At 58.5% G+C, this 25,713-nt stretch overlaps 1 protein-coding gene across 19 annotated transcripts in view; it reads left to right on the plus strand.

Moving 5' to 3' along the window:
• The window catches only part of Jakmip3 (Janus kinase and microtubule interacting protein 3), a 104,868-nt gene that overhangs the window by 33,743 nt on the left and 45,412 nt on the right, over positions 1 to 25,713 (plus strand). For all 19 annotated transcript variants that reach the window (XM_047553525.1, XM_047553533.1, XM_047553524.1 and 16 more), the window contains one exon: positions 15,530 to 16,027. In XM_047553525.1, the coding sequence (XP_047409481.1) occupies positions 15,530 to 16,027 (498 nt within the window). The remainder of the gene's footprint in view (positions 1 to 15,529; positions 16,028 to 25,713) is intronic.

Below are 25,713 nucleotides of genomic sequence, written 5' to 3' on the forward strand. Positions count from 1 at the left end.
GCTCAGGGCCAGGCCCCTGACCCCCACCTCCTTCCATCGCTGGCATGACCTTTGGCCTCCCCTCCTACCTGCACCCCACCCAGGAGCCACTAGGAAGTACAGGTGAGCTCCTGGGAAGAAGACAGAAAAAGGATCTGGAGAGAGGTGACCTCAGGCAAGGGTGGCAGCCAGGGCAGGGTGGCCCCTGGAGGGTTGGGAGGCCCTGTGCTGCAGACATGGCGTCCTGACCGGCTGTGAGCCTCTCCTGCCTTCCTTCCTACCAGCAAAGGTACGACTCTGGGAGGCCGCACGGTCCACGCGGAGGTATTCTGAGTTACCCGATCTCCTCTTACCGGCCTCCCAGCTGCAGCAAAACAAGAGTCATGTTCCATGGTGACTGTGTGGGATTCGGCCTCCAGCATTCACTAGCGGGTCGTGAGAGGACTTGGCGGTGCCTGCTCCTTACACGGGTCTCGGGTGGACCCCACAAGCCGCCACAGGTTCCAGCTGGACCCACACTGAGGAAGCTTGCCAGTCCTGCCTCGTCCCAGCCCTCCTGCCTTCAGCCCCCTGCAAAATGGGACAAGGACAGCCAGGCGGTGCTAAGGAAGGAGTGCTGGGAGGCTCGGGCCTGTCCGCCCCCCACACTAGAAGGGGTGGTCGCGTGAGGGGCGTGCCCACTCCCATGGCCTCGGGGCTGCTGTCACCAGGAATGGCATCAACGAATGCCACCGGCACCTGCGCCTCCTGTGTCTCTCTTCCAGAGCCCACCTGCACTGTGCCTCTGCACAAGGACCCTCCGCAGCTGAAGGAGCGGGGTCTGGCTTAGCCTTGGGACTTCCCTGGGAGGCTGCCGCTTCTGGAAGCAGTTAGAAATGAGGCTGCAGGAAGCATTCACAAATCTCCCCGTCTCACCTCACCTGAAATCGGCCCTGCTCACTCACCACTAGCCGGTGTGGATTCTTGGTCTATAGGATATATGCTTAAGTCTTAGCCAAAGGGGAATAGAAAATATGAAATATAAGTTAGAACATAAGTTTGGCAGAGTGTGGTAGCACACACCTGTAACCCCAGCTAATTGGAGGCTGAGGAAGGAAGATCACAAGTTAAGACCAGCAGCAGCAAATTAATGAGGCCCTGTCTCAAAAAATGACAAGGTCTGGAGCTGGAGCTTAGTGGTAAAGCATCGTAGGTTCAATCCCCCATACTGCAAACCCGAAAAGGCCAGGGCTCCTCTCCAGGTGCAGGCCTCTGTGGGCCCAGCTGCATAAGACGCCCACCTGGGAGGACCCCAGTCCAGGCCTCTGTGGGCCCAGCTGCAGGAAGATAACCCACCTGGGAGGACTCCTCTCCAGGTGCAGGCCTCTGTGGGCCCAGCTGCATAAGACGTCCACCTGGGAGGACTCCTCTCCAGGTGCAGGCCTCTGTGGGCCCAACTGCAGGAAGATAACCCACCTGGAGGACTCCTGTCCAGGTGCAGGCCTCTGTGGGCCCAGCTGCAGGAAGATAACCCACCTGGGAGGACCCCTGTCCAGGTTCAGGCCTCTGTGGGCCCAACTGCAGGAAGATAACCCACCTTGGAGGACTCCTGTCCAGGTGCAGGCCTCTGTGGGCCAGCTGCAGGAAGATAACCCACCTGGGAGGGACCCCTGTCCAGGTTCAGGCCTCTGTGGGCCCAACTGCAGGAAGATAACCCACCTGGGAGGACCCCTGTCCAGGTGCAGGCCTCTGTGGGCCCAACTGCAGGAAGATAACCCACCTGGGAGGACCCCTGTCCAGGTTCAGGCCTCTGTGGGCCCAACTGCAGGAAGATAACCCACCTGGGAGGACCCCTGTCCAGGTTCAGGCCTCTGTGGGACCAACTGCAGGAAGATAACCCACCTGGGAGGACCCCTGTCCAGGTTCAGGCCTCTGTGGGCCCAACTGCAGGAAGATAACCCACCTGGGAGGACCCCTGTCCAGGTGCAGGCCTCTGTGGGCCCAACTGCAGGAAGATACCCACCTGGGAGGACCCCTGTCCAGGTTCAGGCCTCTGTGGCCCAACTGCAGGAAGATAACCCCCCTGGGAGGACCCCTGTCCAGGTTCAGGCCTCTGTGGGCCCACCTGCAGGAAGATAACCCACCTGGGAGGACCCCTGTCCAGGTGAGGCCTCTGTGGGCCCAACTGCATAAGACCCACATGGGAGGACCCCGTCCAGGTGCAGGCCTCTGTGGGCCCAACTGCAGGAAGATAACCCACCTGGGAGGACCCCTGTCCAGGTGCAGGCCTCTGTGGGCCCAGCTGCATAAGACCCACATGGGAGGACGTCCCAGCCAGGCGGGACCCCAGTCCAGGTGCAGGCCTCTGTGGGCCCAACTGCAGGAAGATAACCCACCTGGGAGGACCCCTGTCCAGGTTCAGGCCTCTGTGGGCCCAACTGCAGGAAGATAACCCACCTGGGAGGACCCCTGTCCAGGTGCAGGCCTCTGTGGGCCCAGCTGCAGGAAGATAACCCACCTGGGAGGACCCCTGTCCAGGTTCAGGCCTCTGTGGGCCCAGCTGCATAAGATGCTCACATGGGAGGACCCCAGTCCAGGTGCAGGCCTCTGTGGGCCCAGCTGCAGGAAGATAACCCACCTGGGAGGACCCCTGTCCAGGTTCAGGCCTCTGTGGGCCCAGCTGCAGGAAGATAACCCACCTGGGAGGACCCTTTCCAGGTGCAGGCCTCTGTGGGCCCAGCTGCATAAGACGCCCACCTGGGAGGACCCCTGTCCAGGTGCAGGCCTCTGTGGGCCCAGCTGCAGGAAGATGCCCACCTGCTGAAGGACGGCAGCTGGACAGGTAGGGGCAGTCTCCCTCAGCAGCCCTGCACCAGGGGCTCAGCTGCCCTGAAAGAGAAGAGATACGAATGACCGTGGGCCTCGGGCGCTTGGCTTCCAGCTCCTGAAGGGCTCCTGCTGCTGGCAATTGCTGGGGCCCTGGCTGCTGTCCTGACCAGCACCACAGCCCTGCTGCGGGATGTGTGCATTAAGGGACGCTCCTAGACTGTGGACGAGGTGCCGTGAGGACTGAGCTTGGTCCAATGGCAGACCTGCATGTCGGGAAGCACCTGGAGAGCCGCGAGAGACCTGGCGCAGCCTGGAGCGTGTGCAGAGCTCTGTGCTGGAGTGCGGGGCTGCCCCTGAGCACCCACCCGAACGCCTGCTGAGCACTGGCGTGGGGCTGCTGGTCCTGGGGGTGACGGGGAAGCAGGCAAGGGGACAGCAGGGCCAGCAGGCACCTCGACTGCACTGAGGTGGTTCCTGAAGGCTGGCCTTGAGCTCACCCCGGCGGCGGCTGGCTCTGAGGTCAGCCCAGGGTGGGGGTCTCCAGGTGGGGCTGGTGTGGGGTGGAAGGCAAGGCGGGGCGGGAAGGCCAGGGTGGTGCAGCCTCGGAGGCAGTTGGTGGAGAGGCAGAAGGCAGGTGTCGGGGGTCCACAGCCACGGTCTGGAGCAGGAGCCCTGGGAGAGTGCAAGGCACTATTGACACCATGCTGGACAAGAGAAGCCCATCCCCCCGAGAGACCGCTGGGGTCCCGTGTGGGCGTGGCAGGGACTTGGGCATGCCCGGCACAAGCAGCTTCCGCAGGCCGTGGTCGCTGGATTGATCCGGCGCACTTCCCGTATCATGAGTGGAAGCTGCCCACATAATTAAGACACAGTCGTCCTCTGGCATCTGTCGGGGAGCGGTTCCAGGACCCCGGGATGCCCAGCTCCCAGGCGCTCCCGTCCCTTGATCAGATGCCGTAGTACTCTCACGGTGCCTGGAATTTTAGGTCACCTCCAGATGACTCACAGCACTTAGTGCGCGTAAATGCTGTGTGAATAGTCGCCACACTGAATTGTTCAGGAAACCATGACAAGGGGACGTCTGCTCACCCAGTACAGATGCAGCTCTGGCTCTGAGTATTTCCAGTCCCAGCTCGGAGGTGGAGTCCTGCCATGTGGAGGGCTGCCTGTACAGACAGCTGTTTAAAACTGCCACCAGGGCTGTGGCAGGGGCCCGGGAGCAGCACGAGCAGGCCAGTGGCCGGTTCTGAGCTGCCTGTGTCCTGGCCAAGGTGTGGCATGGTGGACCACAGCTGGTGGACCACAGCAAGGCCAGGATGCACCACAGGTCAGCCTGAGTATGAGGGTGGACCCAAGCAGATTGGCTCCCAGGTCGTGGCCTGAGCTGCCAATGGATGGGGCTGCCGGCTACTGAGTGGGAAGTCGGTGCAGCGACCTCCAGCCCTGCTTCTGACAGGTCACCTGGAGACCTGCCCCTGACAGCCCAGCGAGGTCCTCTGGTGGTCAGCTGAGGTATGTCTGCTGCCCCTTGGGAGCACAGGGCTTGGGTTGGAGCAGGAGTCACCAGGAGGCAGGTAGGGAGCCCTCGGCATTAGCAGTGTGGCCAGGAGAGGGGCGGCCAGGAAGCCTCGGTTGCACGGCCTCTACCTGGACCTGCTTGCTCAGGAACACTGCCTCCGCTTGGCGCAGGTCTCCCGAGTGTGGCGAGTTCTTTCTCTGGCTCGTCACTGTGTGCCATTGTTCTTGTTCAGTGTTTTGTTTACAGAGTCCCAGTGGCTCTGTGTCCAGAGCTCTGTGCTAATGTCTTGAATTTAAAGAGTTGCTGGCCAGTCCCCCGGGACCATGTGACACTGTGGTGTGTGCCGTGAAGCTTCCATGCTTCCAGCAGGGGGAAAGTCTTCCCACCAGGAGCTTTGGGAAGAGCTGGGCTTTGGGGACTTGGATTCTCCCTGGGCAGGGCAGGAGTCTCGGCCTCCCCCAGAGGCCGGCCTCGGCCTGTGCTTGTGTCCTGACCAGTCCCACCTGCTTCTGCACCAGTGCCTGCTGCCTGGTCTGCTCTCCCTGCTCGGGTCTGAGTGTGGCTCCTGTCTTTCCCACTTCCCTCCTCCTCATGGGATGCACTGCACACTGGATTTCTAGGTCAGAGTATTCCCGCTGCTGGGTTTTAAAAGGCTGTGACCGGCACACCTTGGCTTGTCCTGTGGTAAGAAATGCACCTACCCTGCAGCTGGCCCTGTGCAGCCTGAGTCTCAAGACTCAGTCACCCAGTTCATGGCCCACTAATGGATCTTGACCTGCTTCTGCGACTCAACCTCCACCTTCCAGGATTCTGCAAACTAGCTCAGGAGACAGAGAGTAACCAGGTGGCGGAAGCAGCGGAAAGATTACTCCATGGTGCACAGACTAAAGCAGGAGTGTGTTAAGTTGTTCTACAACACTGCTAATTCCCACGTGGTGGGTTGGGGTGAAGAAAGAGACAGCCTCAGAACCTTCTGGAAGACGGTGGGTGTAGGACCCCACATGCAGGGGACTGGGCAGCGGGTGTCAGGACCTGAAAGATGCTGACAGCATTTCCATTTTTAGGAATCATCTCAAGAAAAAATATGCAGAGACATGCACACGTTCAGGCTGTGACTTGAGCCTGCTAATATAATGGACAAAATCCTAGCAACCTACTTGTGCAGGTTGGGAGGCGGCTGACGGGAGCAGAGCAGCTTCCACAGCGGGATGCTCGGTGAGGACCTCCCGGAAGGACGGCAGCGGGTCATGGCAACTTTTCCCTTGTTGCTGTTTCCTGGAGAAAACCCTTCGCCCTGCCGCAGCCCCCAAGATACTGTCCCACATCCTCTTCCAGGAACTCCACCCTCTACCTTCCGTGTGTCCACATCCCACCTAGCACTGACTTCTGTGCACGAGGTGCTGGGGTCGAGGCTTCTTCTGGATGGATTTGAAATTGACCAGGTGCCATTTGTTCTTTTACTTGTTTTTAAAAGGCCTTACCCGGGGCACAGCACTGCGGCTCACTGTCCTGCCGAGGGACGCCTGTGCAGCCCTGAGGAGACTGCCCCAGCACGGTGCCTGTGGCTGTGTGGCTGCAGGCCTGCTCAGCTTGGCCAGTGCAGAGGTGGCCAGGGCCAGGCCACAGTCCTGTCCTCCGTTTCTCCCACTCACCCCTTGGCCTCCATCGTCACCACAAGGAGGTCAGGTCCAAACCAGCTTCCAGCCCTGAGAGGAGCCCCTGCTGCCACCCTAGCCAGGGGGCTTGGCCAGCTCCTGTCAGTCACTGGGGGACAGTGCAACTGCTGCTCCTACGGAGAACGGCAGAGGCTTGCCGGGCAGCAGCAGTGGCCGCTGGCCTGTTTGCAGACACTTGCGTGGTGCCCCTGGCTGCCTGCTGTCAGTGCCGGCACCCGCTGGACTGTCCCTCAGGGCGTGACGTGGCTGCCGTGTGCCTGTGCAGAGTCCTTCTTTTTCTCCAGAACTGTCTTAGCCAGTCTTAGTTCTTTGACTTCTGCATGAAAGTTAGACTCCGTCGTCAGTCTCCATTTGTATGGTCTCCTGTAGATTGGACTGCTCGGAACCTGCAGGTCGTTTTGGGGAAGAGTGCTTGTGTGCAGCAGTGAGTCTGGACATCATGATGCGATTTCTTCTCCCATGTACTTAAGTCCTGTTAACACTACGTTTTCGGCATGGAAGGCCATTTCCCAGCATGTGTTCGTAGGCGTTTGGTGTTTTGGACGCCATCGTGAACGCTCCTCTGACATTTCGTGCCTGTTTGCTGTGACATACAGAAACCCAGGTGGTTTTGCCCGCTCAGTGGATCTTCCCCGGCACGTGTTTAGCCAGGATGTGGAGAACACAGGGGTGGTGACTGTGACCCCAGCTGGGACCTGTGAGCGTGAAGCCCTCCTGCTGCAGCCACAGTCCAGGAGGGAACCTGGCTGCCACGTGCCAGTCTGCCCGAATCAGAACCAACCCCTGCTCACCAGCCTCAGCTCTGGAGTCATCCCCTGACCTGGCTGGGGTGGGGTCAGGGCCTGCTGAGCCGAGCTGCACCCGATGACCACAGAGGCCCCCTCCAGGACCCCTCCCTATGGCCAGGCCAGGCTTGGTAGCACTGCCCGCAGCTCGGCGGCTCGTTTGGGCCTTGCCAGGGCGCACACTTTGGTTCTTCGGTTCTGGAAGTCTGCACACCCACCACCTCCCACCCTCGCTCGCTCTCCCAGGTTCCTCCTCTCATCCTGATACCGTCTGGGCCTACTCCTCTGTCCTGCAGGTCCCTGGGCCTGTGGCAGGACTGCTTGGCCTCTGACTGCTTCTCCCAGGTCCCCTGCAGCTGGGCAGGGCCACACCCAGGGCTGCCCTGCGCTGCAGTGAGGGAGGCCGGAGCGTCCGCAGACGCACGTGCAGACACCATGCCGCCTGCAGTCAGGTTGTCTGCTTTGCTGCTGGCGAGGAGCACACCCGGCCCTTGGGATGTGACCAGTTCTGGCAGATGTGAGTGGAGAGGCCTTCCCCGTTCTTTCAGGGGAGGTTCATTGGATTTTCCAGAAACAACTCTGTTTATTGCATTTCAGAGCCTCACTCTGGCACAAGCAAGGTGTCTAAGAGTCATTACGTGTGTGTGTGTGTGTGTGTGTGTGTGTGTGGCTGTGAACATTTGTGGTGTCTATGTGTGCACAGTGTGTCTGTGTGTGTGCATGGTGTGTCTGTGTGTGTGCATGGTGTGTCTGTGTGTGCACAGTGTGTCTGTGTGTGTGCATGGTGTATCTGTGTGTGCATGGTGTGTCTGTGTGTGTGCATGGTGTATCTGTGTGTGCATGGTGTGTCTGTGTGTGCATGGTGTGTCTGTGTGTGCACGGTGTGTCTGTGTGTGTGCATGGTGTATCTGTGTGTGCATGGTGTGTCTGTGTGTGCCTGGTGTGGTGTGTGCATGGTGTGTCTGTGTGTGTGCCTGGTGTGTCTATGTGTGTGCATGGTGTGTCTGTGGTGTGCACAGTGTGTCTGTGTGTGTGCATGGTGTATCTGTGTGTGTGCATGGTGTGTCTGTGTATGTGCATGGTGTGTCTGTGTGGCATGGTGTTGTCTGTGTGTGCACAGTGTGTCTGTGTGTGCATGGTGTGTCTGTGTGTGTGCATGGTGTGTCTGTGTGTGCATGGTGTGTCTGTGTGTGTGCATGGTGTGTCTGTGTGTGCATGGTGTGTCTGTGTGTGCATGGTGTGTGTGTGCCTGGTGTTGTGTGTGCATGGTGTGTCTGTGTGTGTGCATGGCGTATCTGTGTGTGCCTGGTGTGTGTGTGCACGGTGTGTCTGTGTGTGTGCATGGTGTGTCTGTGTGTGCACGGTGTGTCTGTGTGTGTGCTCGGGAGGGTGATTGAATGGGCTTTCCTCATTCCCTGGGGCTTCTGTAGCACCCCCCACCCAGCTTTCTCACATCCCTTTACTAAGCCCCAGGTATGGAGTCCAGGTGTGGTCAGCTCAGACCCCAGGGTCTCTTCCTCAGCTGCAGCTCTCCACTGTGGCCCACAATTGACTTACCTGGGGAAAGAAAAAAGACTCCCAACACGCAGGCTGCCTCTGTGCCCATAGTCAATATTTTGGCCATAGACCAAAGATCCATGTTTCCCAAAGTCAACGTGCAGCTGGAGCCACGAAATAGTGACCCGAGGGAGCTTGGCTCAGAAGAGTCCCACTCTCCACTGGGAAGTGTGGGTCAACAACCACATGTCCCTTGGGGCCCAGTCGTTGGCGATGGCTCAGTGAGAGCACTGGGCTCTTGTGGGAGGAGCTGTGTGTTCACGCACAGGACTGTGGGCAGGTAGCATCCAGAGAACACAGCACCGTGATGACAAGGGCTGAGGACAGAGCCCAGTCTCCCCGCGTCCAGTCTGGAGTGCCTTCTCTAGGGAACCAGCCCATCTCTGCCTGAGGCTACAAAGGCAGATGAACTATGTTAGTCCACCATAGGATACGAGGTGGAGAAGAGAGAACATGCCCGGAGGTAACCACACCCAGGGTCCTTTGCAGGGGTCTGTGGCTGAGAACCTCGGGCTGCTTTCTTGCATCCCATCTGTGTGAGGGCATTTTCTTGTGTGACTGGAGAGGCTCAGGAGGTCAATGACTGGCCCAAGATCCAGGGCAGAGCTGAGACTGAAGTCCCTGAGCTCTAACCTGGAAGGATGAATGCCCGGGAATTGGAAGGAGTTTTAAGACGCACTATAGATAAAGCAGGGAGTCGTACTGACTCAGGAACACTGCAGACCAGTTGTCCAGATGCCTTTGCCGACTGCCCAGCTGGAGGGTTGGGGAGGGGGACAGGCCCTCTTCCTGCTTCTGGTTAGGGGGTGCTCTGTGAGCAGCTGGGAACCTCCTTGGCCCTGGCTCAGCCCAGCCTCCGTTATGTGCAGTTCCAGCACCAACCTGACCAGATGCTTACCTGTGAGCAGGTGGTCTCTGAAACTGGCCAGGTGACCCCTTCAGTAATCCAGTGCCTGCAAGTGCCCGAGCCCTGTGGCCCCCACAGTGGGGAGCCCACTCCTGGCTCCCCCCCACCAGCCCTGCCTCTCCAGCCCAGCCTCGTTCTTAGTTCCTTATTTAAATGCATTTTAAAATTGCTCTTTTCTGTCTGAGCCCCAGTACATAAAAGTAGTTAAGTTAAATAGAGAAAAGGTTGGTTCTAGTGTAAATAGAATTGGGACAGCTGTTTAATCTTTAGGATAAAACTTATTTATTCAGTTTATACTAATATATTTTCCACGTGGATCAAAATTTTGAATGCCTTTGTATGTACTTAAGTGAGGAATATAATTAACATTTAAACATGATGTTCTTTTAAATCTTGCCTTCAGAGTTGTAATCCACAAGTGATTGGATCAGTTTGATTGTTTGAAAATGTTTAAAATGTGAGACCAGTTCAATTAAACAAAGTGTACTTGAGTAAGAAAAGGTTCTAGAACCCAGAAGCACTCCAGAATAAGGATGGTCCCTGTGTCCCCCCTCAAGGTGGGGACATGCGCGTATGTCCCGCAACAGGAAATGCAGGGAGGTCACCTGATGGCGCAGACTGCCTGGTGCCTTATTGGGCATCCTCTGGCAGCCTTGGCTGGGATTGGCTAAGGCTCGGTTGCTTAGCAACGGGGGGCTGTGCTTGCGAGGCGCACCTTGCTTGCACACAGAGCCAGGTGGGGCTCGCTCTGCGTGAGGCTCCTGTGGGCCAAAGTCACACGCAGGCACAGAGGTCTGGACCAGTCGTTCCGTCCACAAAAATGCAGTGACGCCGCAGCCGTCAACAGCAGAGAACAGACACGTAACAGGCCACGCACGCATGATGGGCGGGAGTGAAGCAGAGCTGCCTGTGACGTGATTCTCAGGAGGAAAAGCTCACTTGGTGGTGGCCACTGGGGGGGCAGGTGGGGGCAGGAAGGCCGCACGTGGAAATCTGGGTGTGACCCTGTTGAGTGGAGCAGTCACGGGAGCGTGTGGTCAGGGAGAGGTGACGGTGGCCCAGCCACTCCCTCAGTTGCCCAGCCAGACTCTCAGGGGCAGGGAGCGTCTGCTGCAGCTCACTCTCCACGAGAGGAAGGAGGGGGACCCGTGGCAGTGACCTGCCCGGAGATGAACCAGTTTCCTGAGCAGCAGTGCCGGCCGGCAAGCCTGGCACGAGCTGGGGCCAGCAGCCTCCGCAGAGATGTCAGTGAGAAGGTGCCGGGCCAGGCACGCGAGCGTGGTGCACCCTGCCCAGCAGGTGAAGCGTCGAGAGAGCCCCTGTCTCTGGGGTCCAGGTGCCTTGTGGGAGGGACTTTGGAGCACGGAGCACTCGCCTCCAACTTCCCAGCCCCCTGTCAGGGCCGTGAGGACAAACAACCCTGGAAACGGCCCCGGAACACTTGGGCCTTTTCTGAGCAGCTCTGCCTCTCCTGGCCCTGGAGGGGTGGAGGAAGCCGCCCAAGGCTCACAGCTGCCTGGTCCTCCTGTGGAGGCCACAGAGGTACAGTGTACCGCCTGAACCCACCTGAGCAGCTGCAGGTGACGTGGGACCGACCCGGCGAGGCCTCGCGGGGCCAGGAGAGACTCCAGGAGAGACAGGGATGATCTCACTTCTCATCACGTGCCAGGAAGAAGGAGTGAGAAGCAAAGCAACATCCCTACAGGCAGCGAGGGCAGCATGCTCACGCGAGGACCTCGGGTTGTTTCAGAAGGAACCAAAGACACTGCGAGTCACGTGAGACATGATGTTGTCACGGCTTGGCTGAGGTGTCCCCCAGAGCTCAGGTGCCAACAGTGCTCCGAGGTTCAGAGGCGAGGTTCAGCCGTGGGAGCCCTGACCCAGCCAGTGCTCTGACCCCGACAGGGATCTGTGAGTGGCAACTGCAGCAGGTGGGCCTGCTGGAGGGGCGGGTCCCGGGGCGGCCCTTGGGGTTTGTGTTTTTCCTTGTTGGTCATCGAGTCCTGGGCTACTGTCCTCCGCCACTCTTCTGCCATGCTGTCCTGCCTCTCCCTGAGCCCCAAGGAATGGAGCTGGCCATCTGTAGCCTGAGGCCTCTGAGACTGCGAGCCCCAGATACACTTCCCTCCTCCAGTTCTTGTCGGTCTTTTGGTCACAGCGGTGAAAAGCTGTTACTGGAGTCCTTGGCCAGAGCCTGACCGGGGATCCAACACACCAGGCCCAGCTGCTCTCCTCAAAACCAAGCAGAAAAGGTTGGGAAGCAGGGAACGTTGATCACAGTGGCCAGTCACAGGGGCAGAGTGGGCCCAACATCACAGCCCTGTCCGCAGGGTGCTCCCAGGAGCTGCAGTTCAAATGGAGGAGGGGCTGGGGGCCAGCGGTCTGCACAGTCAGGTGGCCACGGTCGCACAGCGGTAGTCGGCTCATTCTGGCTCAGTGCAGTGGCTCACAGAAGCCTCCATCACCAGGGGGCACTTGCCGCTTGCTCAGGGTGTTATCCTGCAGACCTGTGATCCTGGAAGGAGCAGGGCCCGTCAGAAGGTCACTCCTGCCTCGGGGCTGCCTCCTGGTGGGGTGCTGGTCCTGGAGGCACTGCCGTGTAGGGGAGTACCAGAGGCTTCTAGCGCCACTCCCGGTGCCTGAGACAGGGTGCTGCAAATCTCCCTTTGTACGTGGCAGGAGGCAGGGTACTGGGGATTGAACCCGGGGGCGCTTAACCATGAGCCACATACCCAATCATTTTTATTTTTTATTTTGTGACTTGCTAAGTTGCTTAGGGCCTCACCAAATGTCTGAGGCTGACTTTGTACTTGAAATCCTCTTGCCTCAGGTTCCCAAGCCGCTGGGATTACAGGCGTGCCACCCTGTGCCTGGCCTGCTACAAATCTCGCCTCTATCTGGAGGGGGATGAGACAGGCTCAGAAATTCAGGGCTCATACAACTTGTATTACTAGTTGTTAGATGAGCGCCCCTTAATGATTGATGTGCCTACGTGCAGAACCGAGGGGAGCTGGCCCAGAGCTTAAGGCAATAACAAGACAGGAAACGAAGGCAGAGGTGCAGGCTACCTACTGAGCATCCACAGGCCAAGTGAAGCTTTCGCTTTAGCAAAGGCTCCTTTCCAGAGAAAGTGAACAAAATCATAAATCAGAATCAGAACACGCACCAACAGTGTGCAGGACACACAAAACCAGGAAGGAGACAAATCTTCAAAGCAGAGACTAACCCAGAAGGGGCACAAAAACACATAAACCAACAGGCGACGGTTTGGGAGAACCGAAGGTGAAAGGAGAGAAGTCCAGCGGTGCTGGTGAGGAGAGGGAACGGGCTTGGGAGAAGAGTGGACCGTGGGGGAGCGGAGGGGCAGGACACCAGCACCCCAGCCATTCCTGAGCAAGAGCAGGAGGAAACAGGCCGTCCTAGGCCGCTGCCTCCAGGAAGCAGCCCTGAGGTGAAGAGAGAGAAGCTGCTTGTTGAAGGAGGACGCCAGGTGGCCAGGGCCCCGCCCAGAGCGGCCAGCACCAAACACACCCCGGAAGGCTTTGCGAAAGAGTTGGCTGGCCTCAGCCCAGGACTCGGGAGGGGAATCGGATGCTCACCGGGTATCTGGGAGCAAGAGTGTAATGGCAGAAGAGAGGGGTGGCATGGCACAGCTTCCTGACCCAGACTCGTGAGCCATGGGCCTCAAGCCTAGGGAACTGCCGTGGCCATAAAGGGTGGGGTGGTGGTGCCGACACTAGGCTTCCAGGAGATGCTGTGCCCGCAAGTGCTTCTGCAGGGTCTCCAAACCCCAGAGCGGCCCGGGACAGCAGGCTGCTGGCCAGCACGAACCCCAGGATGGCGAGAGCGTTGTGTTCACCACCCTGGCTTAGGGTAGCCTGGTAGGCTTTCTTCCAGTGGGAAGATGAAGAAATGCTTTGGAATTCCTCAGGGAAGATACTGAACGAGGCGGGCAGGGAGGGAGCAGCCGGGCACCGCAGCTGTGGGAGCTGGCCCTGCAGCCTTGGGAGCATGCGGAGAGGTGAGAAGTCCAGGCCTGGCCAGGAATGGGGTTGGCCCTGCTGAGATGAGCATCGACGCCACTGTTTGTATAACGCAGATGAAGTGAGGATAGGGTGCTCTGTCATCTCTGTTCCTGGAGAACAAAGATCCTCTGTGGAAGAACAGAGACGCTGCTATAATTTGCAGGATAATCAGAAGCTCTGTAGCCCTGAATTTGAATTGGAAATTGTAAATGTCAGCATGACATACACACACATATGGGTGACATATGTTTCTAAAATATTTTGTTTAGCATAAGGTGCGATGTATAATTTTATATGTAGCATTTTGTTATATGTAATATGTTTTGTATACATATATATAAAACCACAAGTGAGATATCATCTGTCCCCTAAAAGTCCTCACGGTGACCTACCCAGAAGCAGTGAGCAGCCCAGGGCCCAGTGGTGACCTTGAGTGCCATTTCCCATGACGTCCCAGCACCTGGAGAGAAATGTGGGCAGGAGCTCAGCGCAAGCTCACGCCGCACTCGGTACCAGAGCATGGAGACTGCCAGGGCCGCCGGGCCTCCAGCAGAGAGGGCCGATGTGCAGAGGATGAGAGGCACAAAGCAGGGAGCCCATGCAGGACGTGCACATCCACACATTCCTAGGAATCAGTTAATCAGCTACCTTCTGAGACTGACGGGGAACCGACTCTGATCTCCACAACGGAGGAATTAGAGGGAAGAACCAAACGCTCATCTTGCCTTTGGCAGCCAGGCGTGCGAGCAGACGCCATCCGAGTGAAGACTCCTGACCCCTGGCCTTCGGAGCCTGCCGTGGGGCCAGAGCACCCAGGGGCAAGGGGAAGCCCTCGCTGCTCACCCAGGTGCTCAGGCAGGTGTCCAGGGCCAACGCCCGGCTTCAGTCCCACAGGCTGCAGGCTGGGTGAGAGCCAGCGTGGACCAGGAGGCGGCTCAGCGCGTCTTCCTCGAAGAGCTTCCCTCACAGGTTATTGGAGAGTTGCTTCACGCTCCCGACACTTCCCAGCCACCTGGGCCTGTGTGGGCCAGCAGTTCAGTGCCCCTGCACCGTCCTCAGTCTCCAGGGCTGGAAGGCAGAATTGCCCATTCCTGCTGAGAAGCACAGGGCCTCCCGCTGCTGTCCAGGTGCAGAGCGTCTCCTGGATGCTGTACCTGCAGGTGCCCAGGGGAGCCCACTGCCCACTCCCCCACACAGCATGCTCTGCGATTCTACTGAAGTGGCTCCAGGGGAGGAGCACCTCGGGAGCACCACCACCCAGATGCCCAGGAACTCCCAGCAACCTGAGGTCAGCTCCAGCTGGAGGAGGAGCTGCTGGAAGGGCAGCGAGTGTCCCTGCTCTGGTTCCAGCACCTGTCAGCTGGCCCAGGTGAAGTCCAGACAGCGGGGCCCCTGGCCAGCTCAGGAGAGCCTGGTGGTTGGAACCCTTGGCACTGTGGCACCCGCAGGGGACTCCTGAGGGAGTCTTGGGGTTGAACCCACAGGACAACAGGGCACCAGCTGAGCGAGCGGTGTCAGTCTGTCCTGATGGGGAGACAGAAGCAAACAAGAAGGCAGCCTGCCACCCTCACCCCGGAGGCTGCATCTGGGGGGCCATCCCAGAGAGGAACGGGCTCTCAGGGAGCGAGCTCTGCTTGGATTTCAGATGCTCCCCACAGACCCATGTGCTAAAGGCTTAGTCCTCGCCTGTGGTGTCCTTGGGAGCTGGGGGACCTCCTAAGAGGGGGGTCCCAGGGGAGGCCCTGTCCTGCCCTGGAAGTGGGTCCTGAGAGCAGCTTCGCTCCACCATGTGCCCCTGCCATGATTTGTCACCTCACCATGGGCCCAAAGCAAGGGGCCAACTGACCAATGACTGGAACCTCTGAAATTGTGAGCCAAACAAAACTTCTGTCTTTACAAGTCGATTTGTCTGAGATGTTTGTTACAGTGATGGAAAGCTGACTAACAGAGTGATTGCTCTGTGTAGAAAGTAACCCAGCCGTGGGCCGGGGCTTAGGTAGCAGTTTCTGAAGCGCAGGATGGGACAGGAGGTGGAGCGGCTGGCTGCCGACATGGCAGTAGGCAGAGGGGACTGGACTGGAGCGGGTGAGCAGGGTCTGCAGCCAAGCGTGCTCCAGAGCCCTGGGGCCCGTGTGCCTCGCCACCAAGTGGGTTTGACTCGGGGTTTTAGTCCGCGTTCTAAAGCACTCCAGAAAGGAGCCCCCGTTTGCAGAAGGCGCCTGCTTTTCCCCGAGCAGTGTTCGGCCGGCAACCGCAGTCTGCTTGTCTTTCAGGTCAGCCGGGTGGAGCGGGAGAAGAGCCAGGAGCTACGGCAGGTGCGGGAGCAGGAGCAGCGCAAGCACGCGGTGCTGGCAACGGAGCTCAAGAGCAAGCTGCACGAGGAGAAGATGAAGGAGCTGCAGGCCGTGCGCGAGGCGCTGCTGCGGCAGCACGAGGCGGAGCTGCTGCGCGTCATCAGGATCAAGGACAACGAGATCCAGCGGCTGCAGGCGCTGCTCAGCACGCTGCGCGGAGGCCTGCCTGACAAGGCCAAGGCCCTGCTGCTGTGCGAGGCCAAGGAGGAGGCCAAGAAGGGCTTCGAGGTGGAGAAGGTCCGGATGCAGCAGGAGATCTCGGAGCTCAAGGGCGCCAAGAGGCAGGTTGAGGCAGCGCTGACGCTAGCCATGCAGGCCGACAAGGTCAAGGCCGCGGAGATCCGGAGCGTGTACCACCTGCATCAGGAGGAGATCAGCCGCATCAAGAAGGAGTGCGAGCGTGAGATCCGCAGGCTGGTACGTGGCGCGGGCGGGCGGCGGGCGCTCTCGGGCTCTGGCCCTCTGCCCGTCCTGAGGACTGCAGAGACGTGAGCCTCCTACTGCAGGACAGGCAGAGCCTCCGCCTGCCTGTTGCCCACCGGGGTGTCTCCGGGTCCCCACTTGGGCTGGAGCAAGAAGTCTGCCCACCAGTGTCCCCCAGCCCCCAGAGGTTCGTGGAAGGCTCCCCCTTCTCAGGCCTCAGGAGGACCTGAAGCCAGGTGGCCCCAGTGTGTTGAGGGCAGAAGCCCCGCACCTCTTAGCTACGGGGTTCCACAGTCGCTGGACTCACTGGGTCAGAGAGGTGAGACCAGGAGGCCTCCTGGCGTTCCTGTGGCGTGTGCCCCTCTGGGGCAGTAGTGCCAGTTTCACAGCTCAGTGCAGGCAAATGCTGGCAGCCTCTGGTGTGTCCCAGCAACTCAGAGCCAGGTGTCCCCCAGCGGGCCCGTCATTGGTGCTCTTGCAACCCAGTGCTCAGAGTCCAGTGCTCAGAAGCTGACGAGAACATTGGGGGACCCAGCACCTGATCCTGCTCCCTTGCTTCTTCTGAGTCATTTGGGGGAGATGGAGCTCTGTCTTGGCAACGCATACCCTTCACCCCATCCTGTGCTTCATGGGGACCCAGGCCCTGGGCACGAGCTGCCCTTCATGGGATGCAGCAATCTGTCCTGACAAGGTCCCCAGGGCAGCCACCTCCCTTCCCCTGGCTTCCAGAGGTGGTCTTGAGGCCGCACCACCATATGGAACTTCCCAGGGGGTTCAAGTGGTTCTCTGGACACGGGCAGAGGGGAACCTGGGGGTCGTGAGTGAACACACGACCCACCCGGTTCTTGACCCGGAAGGCCCTCCCTATTCCCAGGGTTCCCTGGGGCTCCCTGCCCCACCACCAGTACCTGTCTCCATCCATCAGCAACCCCAGGACCTGGGCCAGGATCCCTCGTGCTCCTCTGCCCAGTGGAGGGAAGGAGGTGGCTGTCAGGCTGTCCTGGGGAGAGCGCTTGCTGCCCAGCCCACATGACCTTCCGTCTGCCGGGCTGACTTGCAGGTCCACAACCAGGAGGTGGCTGGTCCTTAACCAAGACCAGTCCTTGTCACCCCTGGCCCCAACATGGCCCTGAGGCCAGTGATCTCCTCGGCTTGCCACGCCTCCTGCGCCTCTTCTGCGCTGCGTGGGCTTCTCTCCAGCATGCGCGAGCTCTGCTTCTCCACTGCCGGTCAGCGGCCTTCTCTCTGCAGAGCGCCTCCTGCCCACGCGCACAGCTGCACTCTTCCTGCTCACGGCTGCCCGGTGATGTTGGCCATGTCTGGACAGGAACCCATGGTGCACCCTAAAGAGGCCCCTCAGGAGAGTTAGAGAAGGGCAGTCCCCAAAGGCCTGGGCTGTAGGACAGGACCAGGTGGGCTGGCCATGGAGGAAGGTGGGGGCTCAGGACAGGAAGGTGGTGGCAGGAAATGGTCCTCACCCATTGCCAACTTCCAGCCCAGCCAGGGAGCCCCCAGGGACCACCCTTCTCTGGTTTCCCTGCCTCCCATCCCAAAACCAGCCAGCGGCCAGTGTGGGCCCTTGGGTGCCATCCTGCAGCACAGACCAGCCCTCCAGGCCCAGAGCCCAGCAGTGGGTGGAGAGCAGACCCAGAGTAGAAAGGGAACCTGTCACCTAGCACTGGACCCTCTCCCCTTTGACACTGTGGGAGGGCCAGCCCCCAAGGCCCCTGAGACCCGCAGTGGGCCTCGTTGCCTCTGCCTGCTGGCTGCCCTGGAGTTAATCTTTCAATTGCTTCGTTTTCTGTGCCCCTGTCACTAATCCACCCCAGAATTCCCAATGGGAGAGTAAATCTCCTCTCAGTGCAGTAAAGACCATGGGGAAATCCCTGTGCTGCCTCTCTGGGGTCACCCCAGACACTGTCTCCTGTCCCCACGGCTCTTCCCCTCTGACCACCAGCCAGCTGCCCTCCAGCTGCCTGAGGCCCACTCCTCCTCCCTCCGTAGAGTCCCACGTCCTCCCCGCTGCTCGGTCCACTTCTCTGTTGGTGGACGTGTCCTAGAGGCTCCCTGGGAGTGCAAAGATGGGAGCCAGTCTCCTGAGCCCTGGTGTGCGCAGCCAGGGCGATGGCACGGCGCTCACCTGCTGGTGGCCCTGGGAGGTTGGAAGTCCTCTGGTGAACGTGCAGCTGCGAAAACCTGTGTCATTTTCTAGACCATTTTTTCCCCTCGGTTCTGTTGCCAAAACCTCAGTCCTCGCCCTGAATGCCAGACCAATACCAAGAACCCGGTTTTGAGAAAAAGGCAAAAGAAGTTTTATTGCTTGGCCAGCAGAGGAGAGACATGGGACAGTCCCAGAGGTTGTGATTCTACTCATCAGGGGAGCAGGGTTTTTAAAGAGGGGATTCAGAGGCTGCATTAGAGGTGTGCCCTGGGGGCCGGGGGGTTGAAATTCACTTAGTAATTTGGGAGGAGAAGGAAAATAATGTCCATTTTAAAGTAAGCCTCCGTGGCAGAGCAGCCCGGGCAGGAGTGGGTTCCTGCCACAGTCCTCCCCATGGCTCCGCCACTCAGCTGTTGGGCCTTTGAATTCACACTCTAATTTTCCTGCCTTTCTCTCCAACCTTGGCTTTTGTTCTGCTACCAGGAAAGCCCTCAGCTTTGCCTTCCAGTCTCTGACTTTTCCCTTTTATCTTCACCATCGCATGTCCGTGTGTCCGTCAGAAACGTCTGCTCTCTGCAGGGCAAGTGTCTGGCCTTCCTCTCTGGCCCCCTGGTGTGCTGTCCCTCCTACTTCTGAGGCCAGTGGCTACCTGGCCTTTTAGGGAGTTTCCTTCGGCTCTGTCCCTGCCTGCTTGCCTGGGGTTCCACTGGCTTCCTCTGGAAGCTCACCGAGGTTAATTCAAAGTTCAAACAGGTACTTATCAAAAGCCCCAAGGGTCTCTGGCAGGCCTGGACAACCCACCCTGAAATTCACATAAACACGCAGGCACCTCTGCGTTATCTCTTCACATTCTTCATGACGGCATTTTGGGACCTGAAGTTTTAGATTCCAAGTCACCTGGAGTGTCGGTCTTTTCCCTCGGGATTGGTGCCTGCCGTGTCTGGAGAGATGCTTTTTCTCTGGAGTCACGCCTCTCCAAAGCCGCACGGTTGTCCTCTGTGGAAGCTCCCACCCCTGGGCCCCCGTCCCTCACGTGGATGACAAGGCCGTCCCAGCAGCCCTTCCTGAAGCAGCCCCTCCCCAGCGCCCGGGTCCTCTGCTAGTGCTCTTGCACGGGTGTCTCCCCAGGGTCCACCCCCAGCTCTCTGCAGCCCCCTGGCTCCAGCTCTGCCAGATGCCCTCGTTCCCAGAGCAGCTGGGGGTCCTCCCACTTTGCTCTTCTGCTTCAGGAGGACCCTGCTTCCTCTTGGCCCTTTAGACTCCCATACAAACTTCCCAAATAACAGCTACTGGAGGCCGGGCACGGTGGCACATGCCTGTACTCCCAGTGGCTCAGGAGGTTGAGGCAGGAGAATGGCAAGTTCAAAGCCAGCCTCAGAAACTTAGCAAGGCCCGAAGCAACTTAGCAAGACCCTGCCTCTAAGTGGGGAAAGAAAAAAGGTTGGGGATGTGACTCAGCACACCTGTGGTTAAGCACCTCTGGGTTCAGTCCCTGGAACCAAAAATAAGCAAACTATTGGAATTTCTGTAATAGGCAGTTCAAGGATGAATTTTAATTGAGGTATATTCACGACTCCTATATAAATATACAATGAAGGCATGTCAAAACTTTTGTTTAATTTTGTTCTGTTGGATTTAAATGAAATAATGAAAAGCCCAAAGAAAGTGCTAGAAACGACCTGGAAGATGAGGAGCTTCAGGATCACTGGCAGCCGGGGCAAAGCCAGTCAGCCACGTCCAGCCACTCTGGATCCAGAGTCAGCAACGAGTCTAGTCACCCCCAAGTCCAGCCAGCGTCACCACGAGCCAGGTAGTGTCACCCCAAGCCTAGCGGCCGGGCCCCAGGCCCACGGCTCAGCACCCTCTCTCAGCCTCAGGACTTCTTAGGTCTTCTTGTTCAGCCTCCAGTTTGTGAGAGAACACTCTGGCCTCTGAAACCTGAGTGTAAATTTAGGGCCACACCCCAGACCCCACTGGGCAGAGGCGCCTGAGGTCCAGTGAGTGAGGCGGAGGGCTTGGAAGAGCTTTGCTGGGTGCGGCCCCTCTGGCAGGGGGAATGGCCTGGGGACAGGCAGCAGGGACCTGGCAGGGACTTCTGGAGAGGTCTGGGATAGAAGCTGCGGAGCAGGAGTTGAAGCAGGCAGTACAGAAAGCGTGGCGGGAAGGCGGCCCGACCCTGGGGACGGGCTGAGGGTGGGCCTGGCTCCAGAGCAGAGCCAGCAGGGCTGGGTGCACTGGGCTGGCCAGGACTTTACCCAGGGGAAGGACGGAAGCCTCCCCTGGGCCCTGGCAGAGAGCTGCAGTCAGAGGAAGGTGCCCCAGGTCCCAGGCTGGCCACTGCCCCAGCTCACCTGGGCCATGAAGTGTCTGTGCGCCCAGCAAGGCCCGGCACAGGACAGCCCTGGGCTCCTTGGTCTCCTTCCGGGGGAGGCTCTGGGTGCTGGGACGCGACCGTTTTAGTTCTTTACAAGGCCAGGCAAGACGTCACCCTCCCTGCTTCTGCAGCTCAGGCTGGACCCCAGCCCGGCGGGCGCCCTCCTGGTGTGGATCGAGGCCCAGCCGTCTCACGGGTCAGGACTGCATCAGCCCTCAAGGGAGCAAAGGCCCTGCAGCCTTTTGCAATCTGACATGGTCCCCTCCTGGGTCATCTGGTGTTGGGCCCTAGTCGCAGTGTGTGAACACAAGCCCTGGCCGCAGGAGGGGCAGCACTGCAGCCAGGGGTCTGGGTTGCAGCCCAGGGACAGCCCAGGCACACGGGCAGAGCGCAGAGCACCAAGCTCCATGCCCAGGTGGCAGGGCTGGCTGGACTGGCCCAGGGAGGGGTGGGGAATGGAGGTGACCACAAGGCTGTGGGCTTCCGGCTCCTCCAGGCAGCGGGAGTGCACTCGCCATTCCCAAAGTGGGTACTGTAGCGAAGTTCTGCGTCCCACCCAGGCCAGAAATGCTTTTCCGCTTCAATCTGGGTCTTTTTGTTGGCTGCTCAGGCTCTGCCTTGTACCGCAGGTGCCCAGTGAGTACTGGTGGATGGATTTCCACCTGGCCAGGCTGTGCCATGCCCACTGTCAGAGCCGCAGGGCCTTGATTGTCCTGAACCCCAAGTGCTGCCTGGAATGTGGTCCGATGGAGCTCAGAGCTTCAGAGAAGCCGAGTGGAGAGGAGAGAGGAAGGAGAAGGCCAGGGCGGGTGGCCAACAGGCACCTCCAGACGGGCACCCCAGCCGGGCACCCCAGCCGGGCACCCCAGGGCAGCACTGAGTGTGTGGGGGCTGTGCCCAGGGACTGCTGGAGTGTGCAAGGCTCCTGCTGGAGACACCAGCTTATCCAGCGTCAGCAACTCCCCACCCTGCCCAGGAGGTCAGTGTGGGGACTAAGGGGTCAGAGCTGCTTCTCCGTCCCTGGGAGAAGTGGAATGCCCTGGACTGGGTTTAGGGACACAGCCCTGGGGTCACAGCCTCCCTGGCGTGGCCCAGACCTGCCATTCTTGGGCCCTGGGGCTTGAGCTGCACAGCCCCCTATTGTACAGAAGCTCCTGAGCTGATTCCTGTCCTACTCAATGAATGGGAGCGTCAGCGTGAAACCCAGGGAGCAGGAGACGGCACACCTGCAGGCGCTGGCCGGCTACCCTCAGAGTCTTCCGTGAGCTCTGGCAGGGTGACCACTCACACCCCCCCCCCCAGAGCTTCCGGCCGGTGACAGTGAGGACAGGGCTACACTGGGGACACATGCATTTGTGCGGTGTTGTCCCTGGACCTGGGGTGGCTGGGCACACGATCACGGCACACTCCACGCCTTTGCTGCAGTTCAGCAGGCTGTGGTTAAAAATTCTATAAAGAATTACAGGCAGAAAGCAATTTCCTCTCTCATAAAAATCCATGATTTATAGTGCCACCTCCCCCAGTGGATGAGACAGCTGGCTGATGTGGAACGTGGACATGATTTCACCCAGAAAAAGAGCTAGCTGTGCAGATGAGGCCAGCTCTTCCCAGGGTGCTGGGCTGGGGTGGCTGTCCTTGCCTTCCCAGGCTGTGGGGAGATTTGCCTCAGGCAAGTGACCAGTAGTGTGCGGTGGTCCTCCCCGTCCCAGGGGCCCAGGCAGAGCCTGGCATGAGTTCCTTCTAAAAAATGGTGCCTCTGGATGCAGCTGCAGCAGCTGTGTCTGAGTCCCAGGGTCTCCTGGGTGACACCTCCAGTGCTGCTCCAGACCCTGACGGCAAATCCAAGCCCCCACTGGACTCCTGGCTGGTTCGTTCGCTCCTGGGGAGCGACTTTGCTGAATCAGGTGTCCTGAGCTGTGCTAGGTGAGGAGGGTCCCAGGTTAAGGCCCCCCTAAGGAGTATCCGTCTCCTAGTGCCAGGCCCCCGATGTCCGCTGAGGCACCTGCCTGGGACACACTTGGGAAAATCCAGAGCTTTTGGAAGTCTCCGTGCCCCTGTGCTGCAGACAGCTGGAGTCTGAATTCCAGAGGGCGAGGGCTAGGCAGCAGGATTAGATGGTGCTGTCTGTGGAAGCCGAGGACAGGAATCTGAAGGGACACTGGGGAGCTTTGGCAGTGATCGCCTGCCTGGCCACCACGGAGCACAGCATCAGGGCCCTCCCTGCTGTCCGGCCTGGCCTGCCCTTGCCTGCTCCGGAGCCCGGAGCCACCCTTCCCAGCATGTGCAGGGTCTTGTGTCCACGCGTTCCTCTGCGAGGGGCTCTTGACCTGGCCCTGTTTGGGCTGTGGAGTGCTCCTGCTGTCCTCGGGTGGCCACAGGTGCTCCCTTCCCTCCACAGCCAAGGGGGCCTGCTGGGCTACAGGTAGGCGCGTGCCCAGCAGGGAGGACTCTGAGGTTCCCAGGGTGGACAGCCTCCTCCTGCCTCCAGTGGGCAGGCTTCCCTGTCACCCCGGGTCTTGCAGGCTCAGCTCTGCTGCTGGTCCCCAAGACAGGAAGAAGAGCAGAGCGCCCTCCCGCTCCCGCAGGCCTTCGTCCACAAGCCGGCCCATTTCTGAGTGGGAACCTAAGAGCCTTTCTGTGGCCCAAGGTCTCTGCCGGGTGCACGCGGCCTGTGACTGACCCAACACCTCTTAACCTGGAGAAGGTCCTGCTGGCCGATTCCTCCCAAGTGCTACCTGCACCCTGTTTAGAAACCCTCTGCTCACCCAAGGTCAGGAAGCTACTCCTGTGTTGTCCTCTGGGCACGGTGCTGTTCTTTTCTCCAGGTTCGGTTCTGTGATCCATCTGCATCGGCTTTTGTGAACGGTGTGCAGTTGGGGCCGGGGTCCCTGACCTGCCAGGTGAATGCTCAGCTGTTGCAGGGCCCTGTTGGAAACTCAGTCCTTCCCCACGGAGTCCGAGCTGCACTTCTGTGGCATGTCAAGCGGCTCGTGGGGGTCTGTTCTGACTGTGCTGTTCTGTGGATTGGTTTTTCTACCCTGCGTCCTTAGCACAGGGCCTAAATTCTGTCACTCTGAAGCAAGCCTTGGCTTTCCAGCTTTGTTCTTTCTGCTACTCAGATTGTTTTTACTTTTCCATATAAAATTTAGACAGCCTAACACGTATCACTGCATTACTGCTGTCTCTCAAGTCTGCAATTTTACTACGTGCCCTGAGCACAAGAGCCCACATCAGCTGTCACTCAGCTCCCATCACCCCACTCTTCCTCCGCTGGTGTCACTTACTCTACTTGTACCCGTGCTACAGACCCCCAAAGAAATGGTCTCCTGCGCCTTTAAGCGGTCCGGGGTCTTCCCTGTCTGCTCAGGTGGAGCTCGTCCTGGCTTTCCAAGGGACCTTTCGCCCTGGGCTGGGAACACGTGCTTAGACTTCCTCGCTGTGGGGTGCACCGACAGGCTTCTCGCGGGCGGCGTTCACTGACAGGGTTCTCACGGGCGGCGTTTGCCCTGCTGTCCAAAGCCGGAGCTCCAGGCTGTCAGTGCTCCTCTCAGCACCTCGGATGCTGCACTGGTGTCCCCTGAGGAGCATCTCCACTCCTGCGGTCGGCCCGGGGACAGTGTCCCTGCCATCGGCCTGGAAGGTGCTGTTGTTGGTCTCACCAGCTTCACTGTGATGCTAGTGTGTTTCTCTTTTCTTTTCTGGGGGGCCAGCCGAGCTTCTGGAACATGAAGCAAGGTCTTTCACGGGATGTGGGGAGTCCTGACCACTACCTAATCAGGCGTGTCCTCTCCTTGCTCTTCCTAGGCCTCCATCACGCGTGATTTAGACACTTAACTATTTCCCACGGCTCCCTTGAACTCAATTCCTTTTTCGTTTTCTATCTGTTCCTTCTGTGTCTCTTGAATATTTTCTATTATTTTATCTTTGGTTTATGATTCTTTTGTGTCTAGTCCACTTTTAAACCTTTCTAATGGATTCCTAATTTTAGGTACAGTATGTAGAATTTTGGTATCTATTTAATTCTTTTTGGTAGATTCTGATTCTCATTTGAATTACTATGCTTTTATCCATTTTCTACCTCTATGAGAAAAATCTTTTAATGTTTTAATCATATTGATTTTTTTGGTGTACGAATCACAGTTATTTTTAGTTCTTATTGGCTACCTTGTGTAGGTCTGCTTCTGCTGACTGTTTTATCCGTGTTGCTGGTTGCTTTTTCACACTTCTGCCATGTCTTGTAATTCTTTGTTATATTCTTGGCATTGTGGGTGATGTGTTGTAGTCTCTGCATTCTCTTGCCGTTTTCCAAAGAATGTTGAGTTTTGTCCTGGCAGACGATTAGCTTATCAGCAAACCACTTGGATTCTTGTGAGGTTTGACTGAGGCTTTGTGATGTTAGGTAGATCCATTTCTGCCCTCTTCTCTTGGAGCAAAGTCCTTCCTCGCGGGGCATTGTCCTGGCTTTGCAGTGTGGCTTTTCAGGGTCTCCACTGAATGCCCAGCATGCTCACCAGTGTCTTCGGTTCTGTCTGGGCTTGACTCAAGTCTCCCCAGCACTGTGCAACCCCTCACATTCTGCTCACTCTGCAGATTCTCAGAAAGTGTTTTCACGAAGCCACACAATGCAGAGCTTAAGAGTCGACCGTGGGTTGGCCGTCGGAGCTCCTTTCCTGCCACCTCCTGGTCTCCAGTACCTGCTTCACAGGTCCCAGCTGCCCCGCAACTGATCTTGGTTTCCTCCCCCAAGAAGCTCCTCTTTTCTGCTTGGCTCTGTGTCCCAGGAGAGAGGCTGAGGGGAATCCAGGGAGGGTGGGGCTCTCCTCCTTTGCTTTCCTTGCCTCTGCATCCTGCCCTGTGTGGTGTATTTTATTGACTCCTAGAGGGGCTTATTGTGCAAGGATGAGTTTAGTGCCAATGACTCCATCGTGTCTGGAACCAGAATTTTCTGAGCATCAGTGCTTTCCGAGTGCTTCTGGGGTGATTCCGGTGTGAGACCAGGTTTGGGAGCCACTATCCTCGTCATGTTAGCGACTGCCCCAGGCTGTGGGGCTTCAGCATACTCTTCACAACACACATCCCCAGGAATTGATTCTCAGACATGCAGCAGATCGTGGCACATCTCTGGGATGTTGGGGACTTGGGCTC

This window comes from Sciurus carolinensis, chromosome 5 (genome assembly GCF_902686445.1).
Source record: "Sciurus carolinensis chromosome 5, mSciCar1.2, whole genome shotgun sequence".
Lineage (NCBI taxonomy): Eukaryota > Metazoa > Chordata > Mammalia > Rodentia > Sciuridae > Sciurus > Sciurus carolinensis.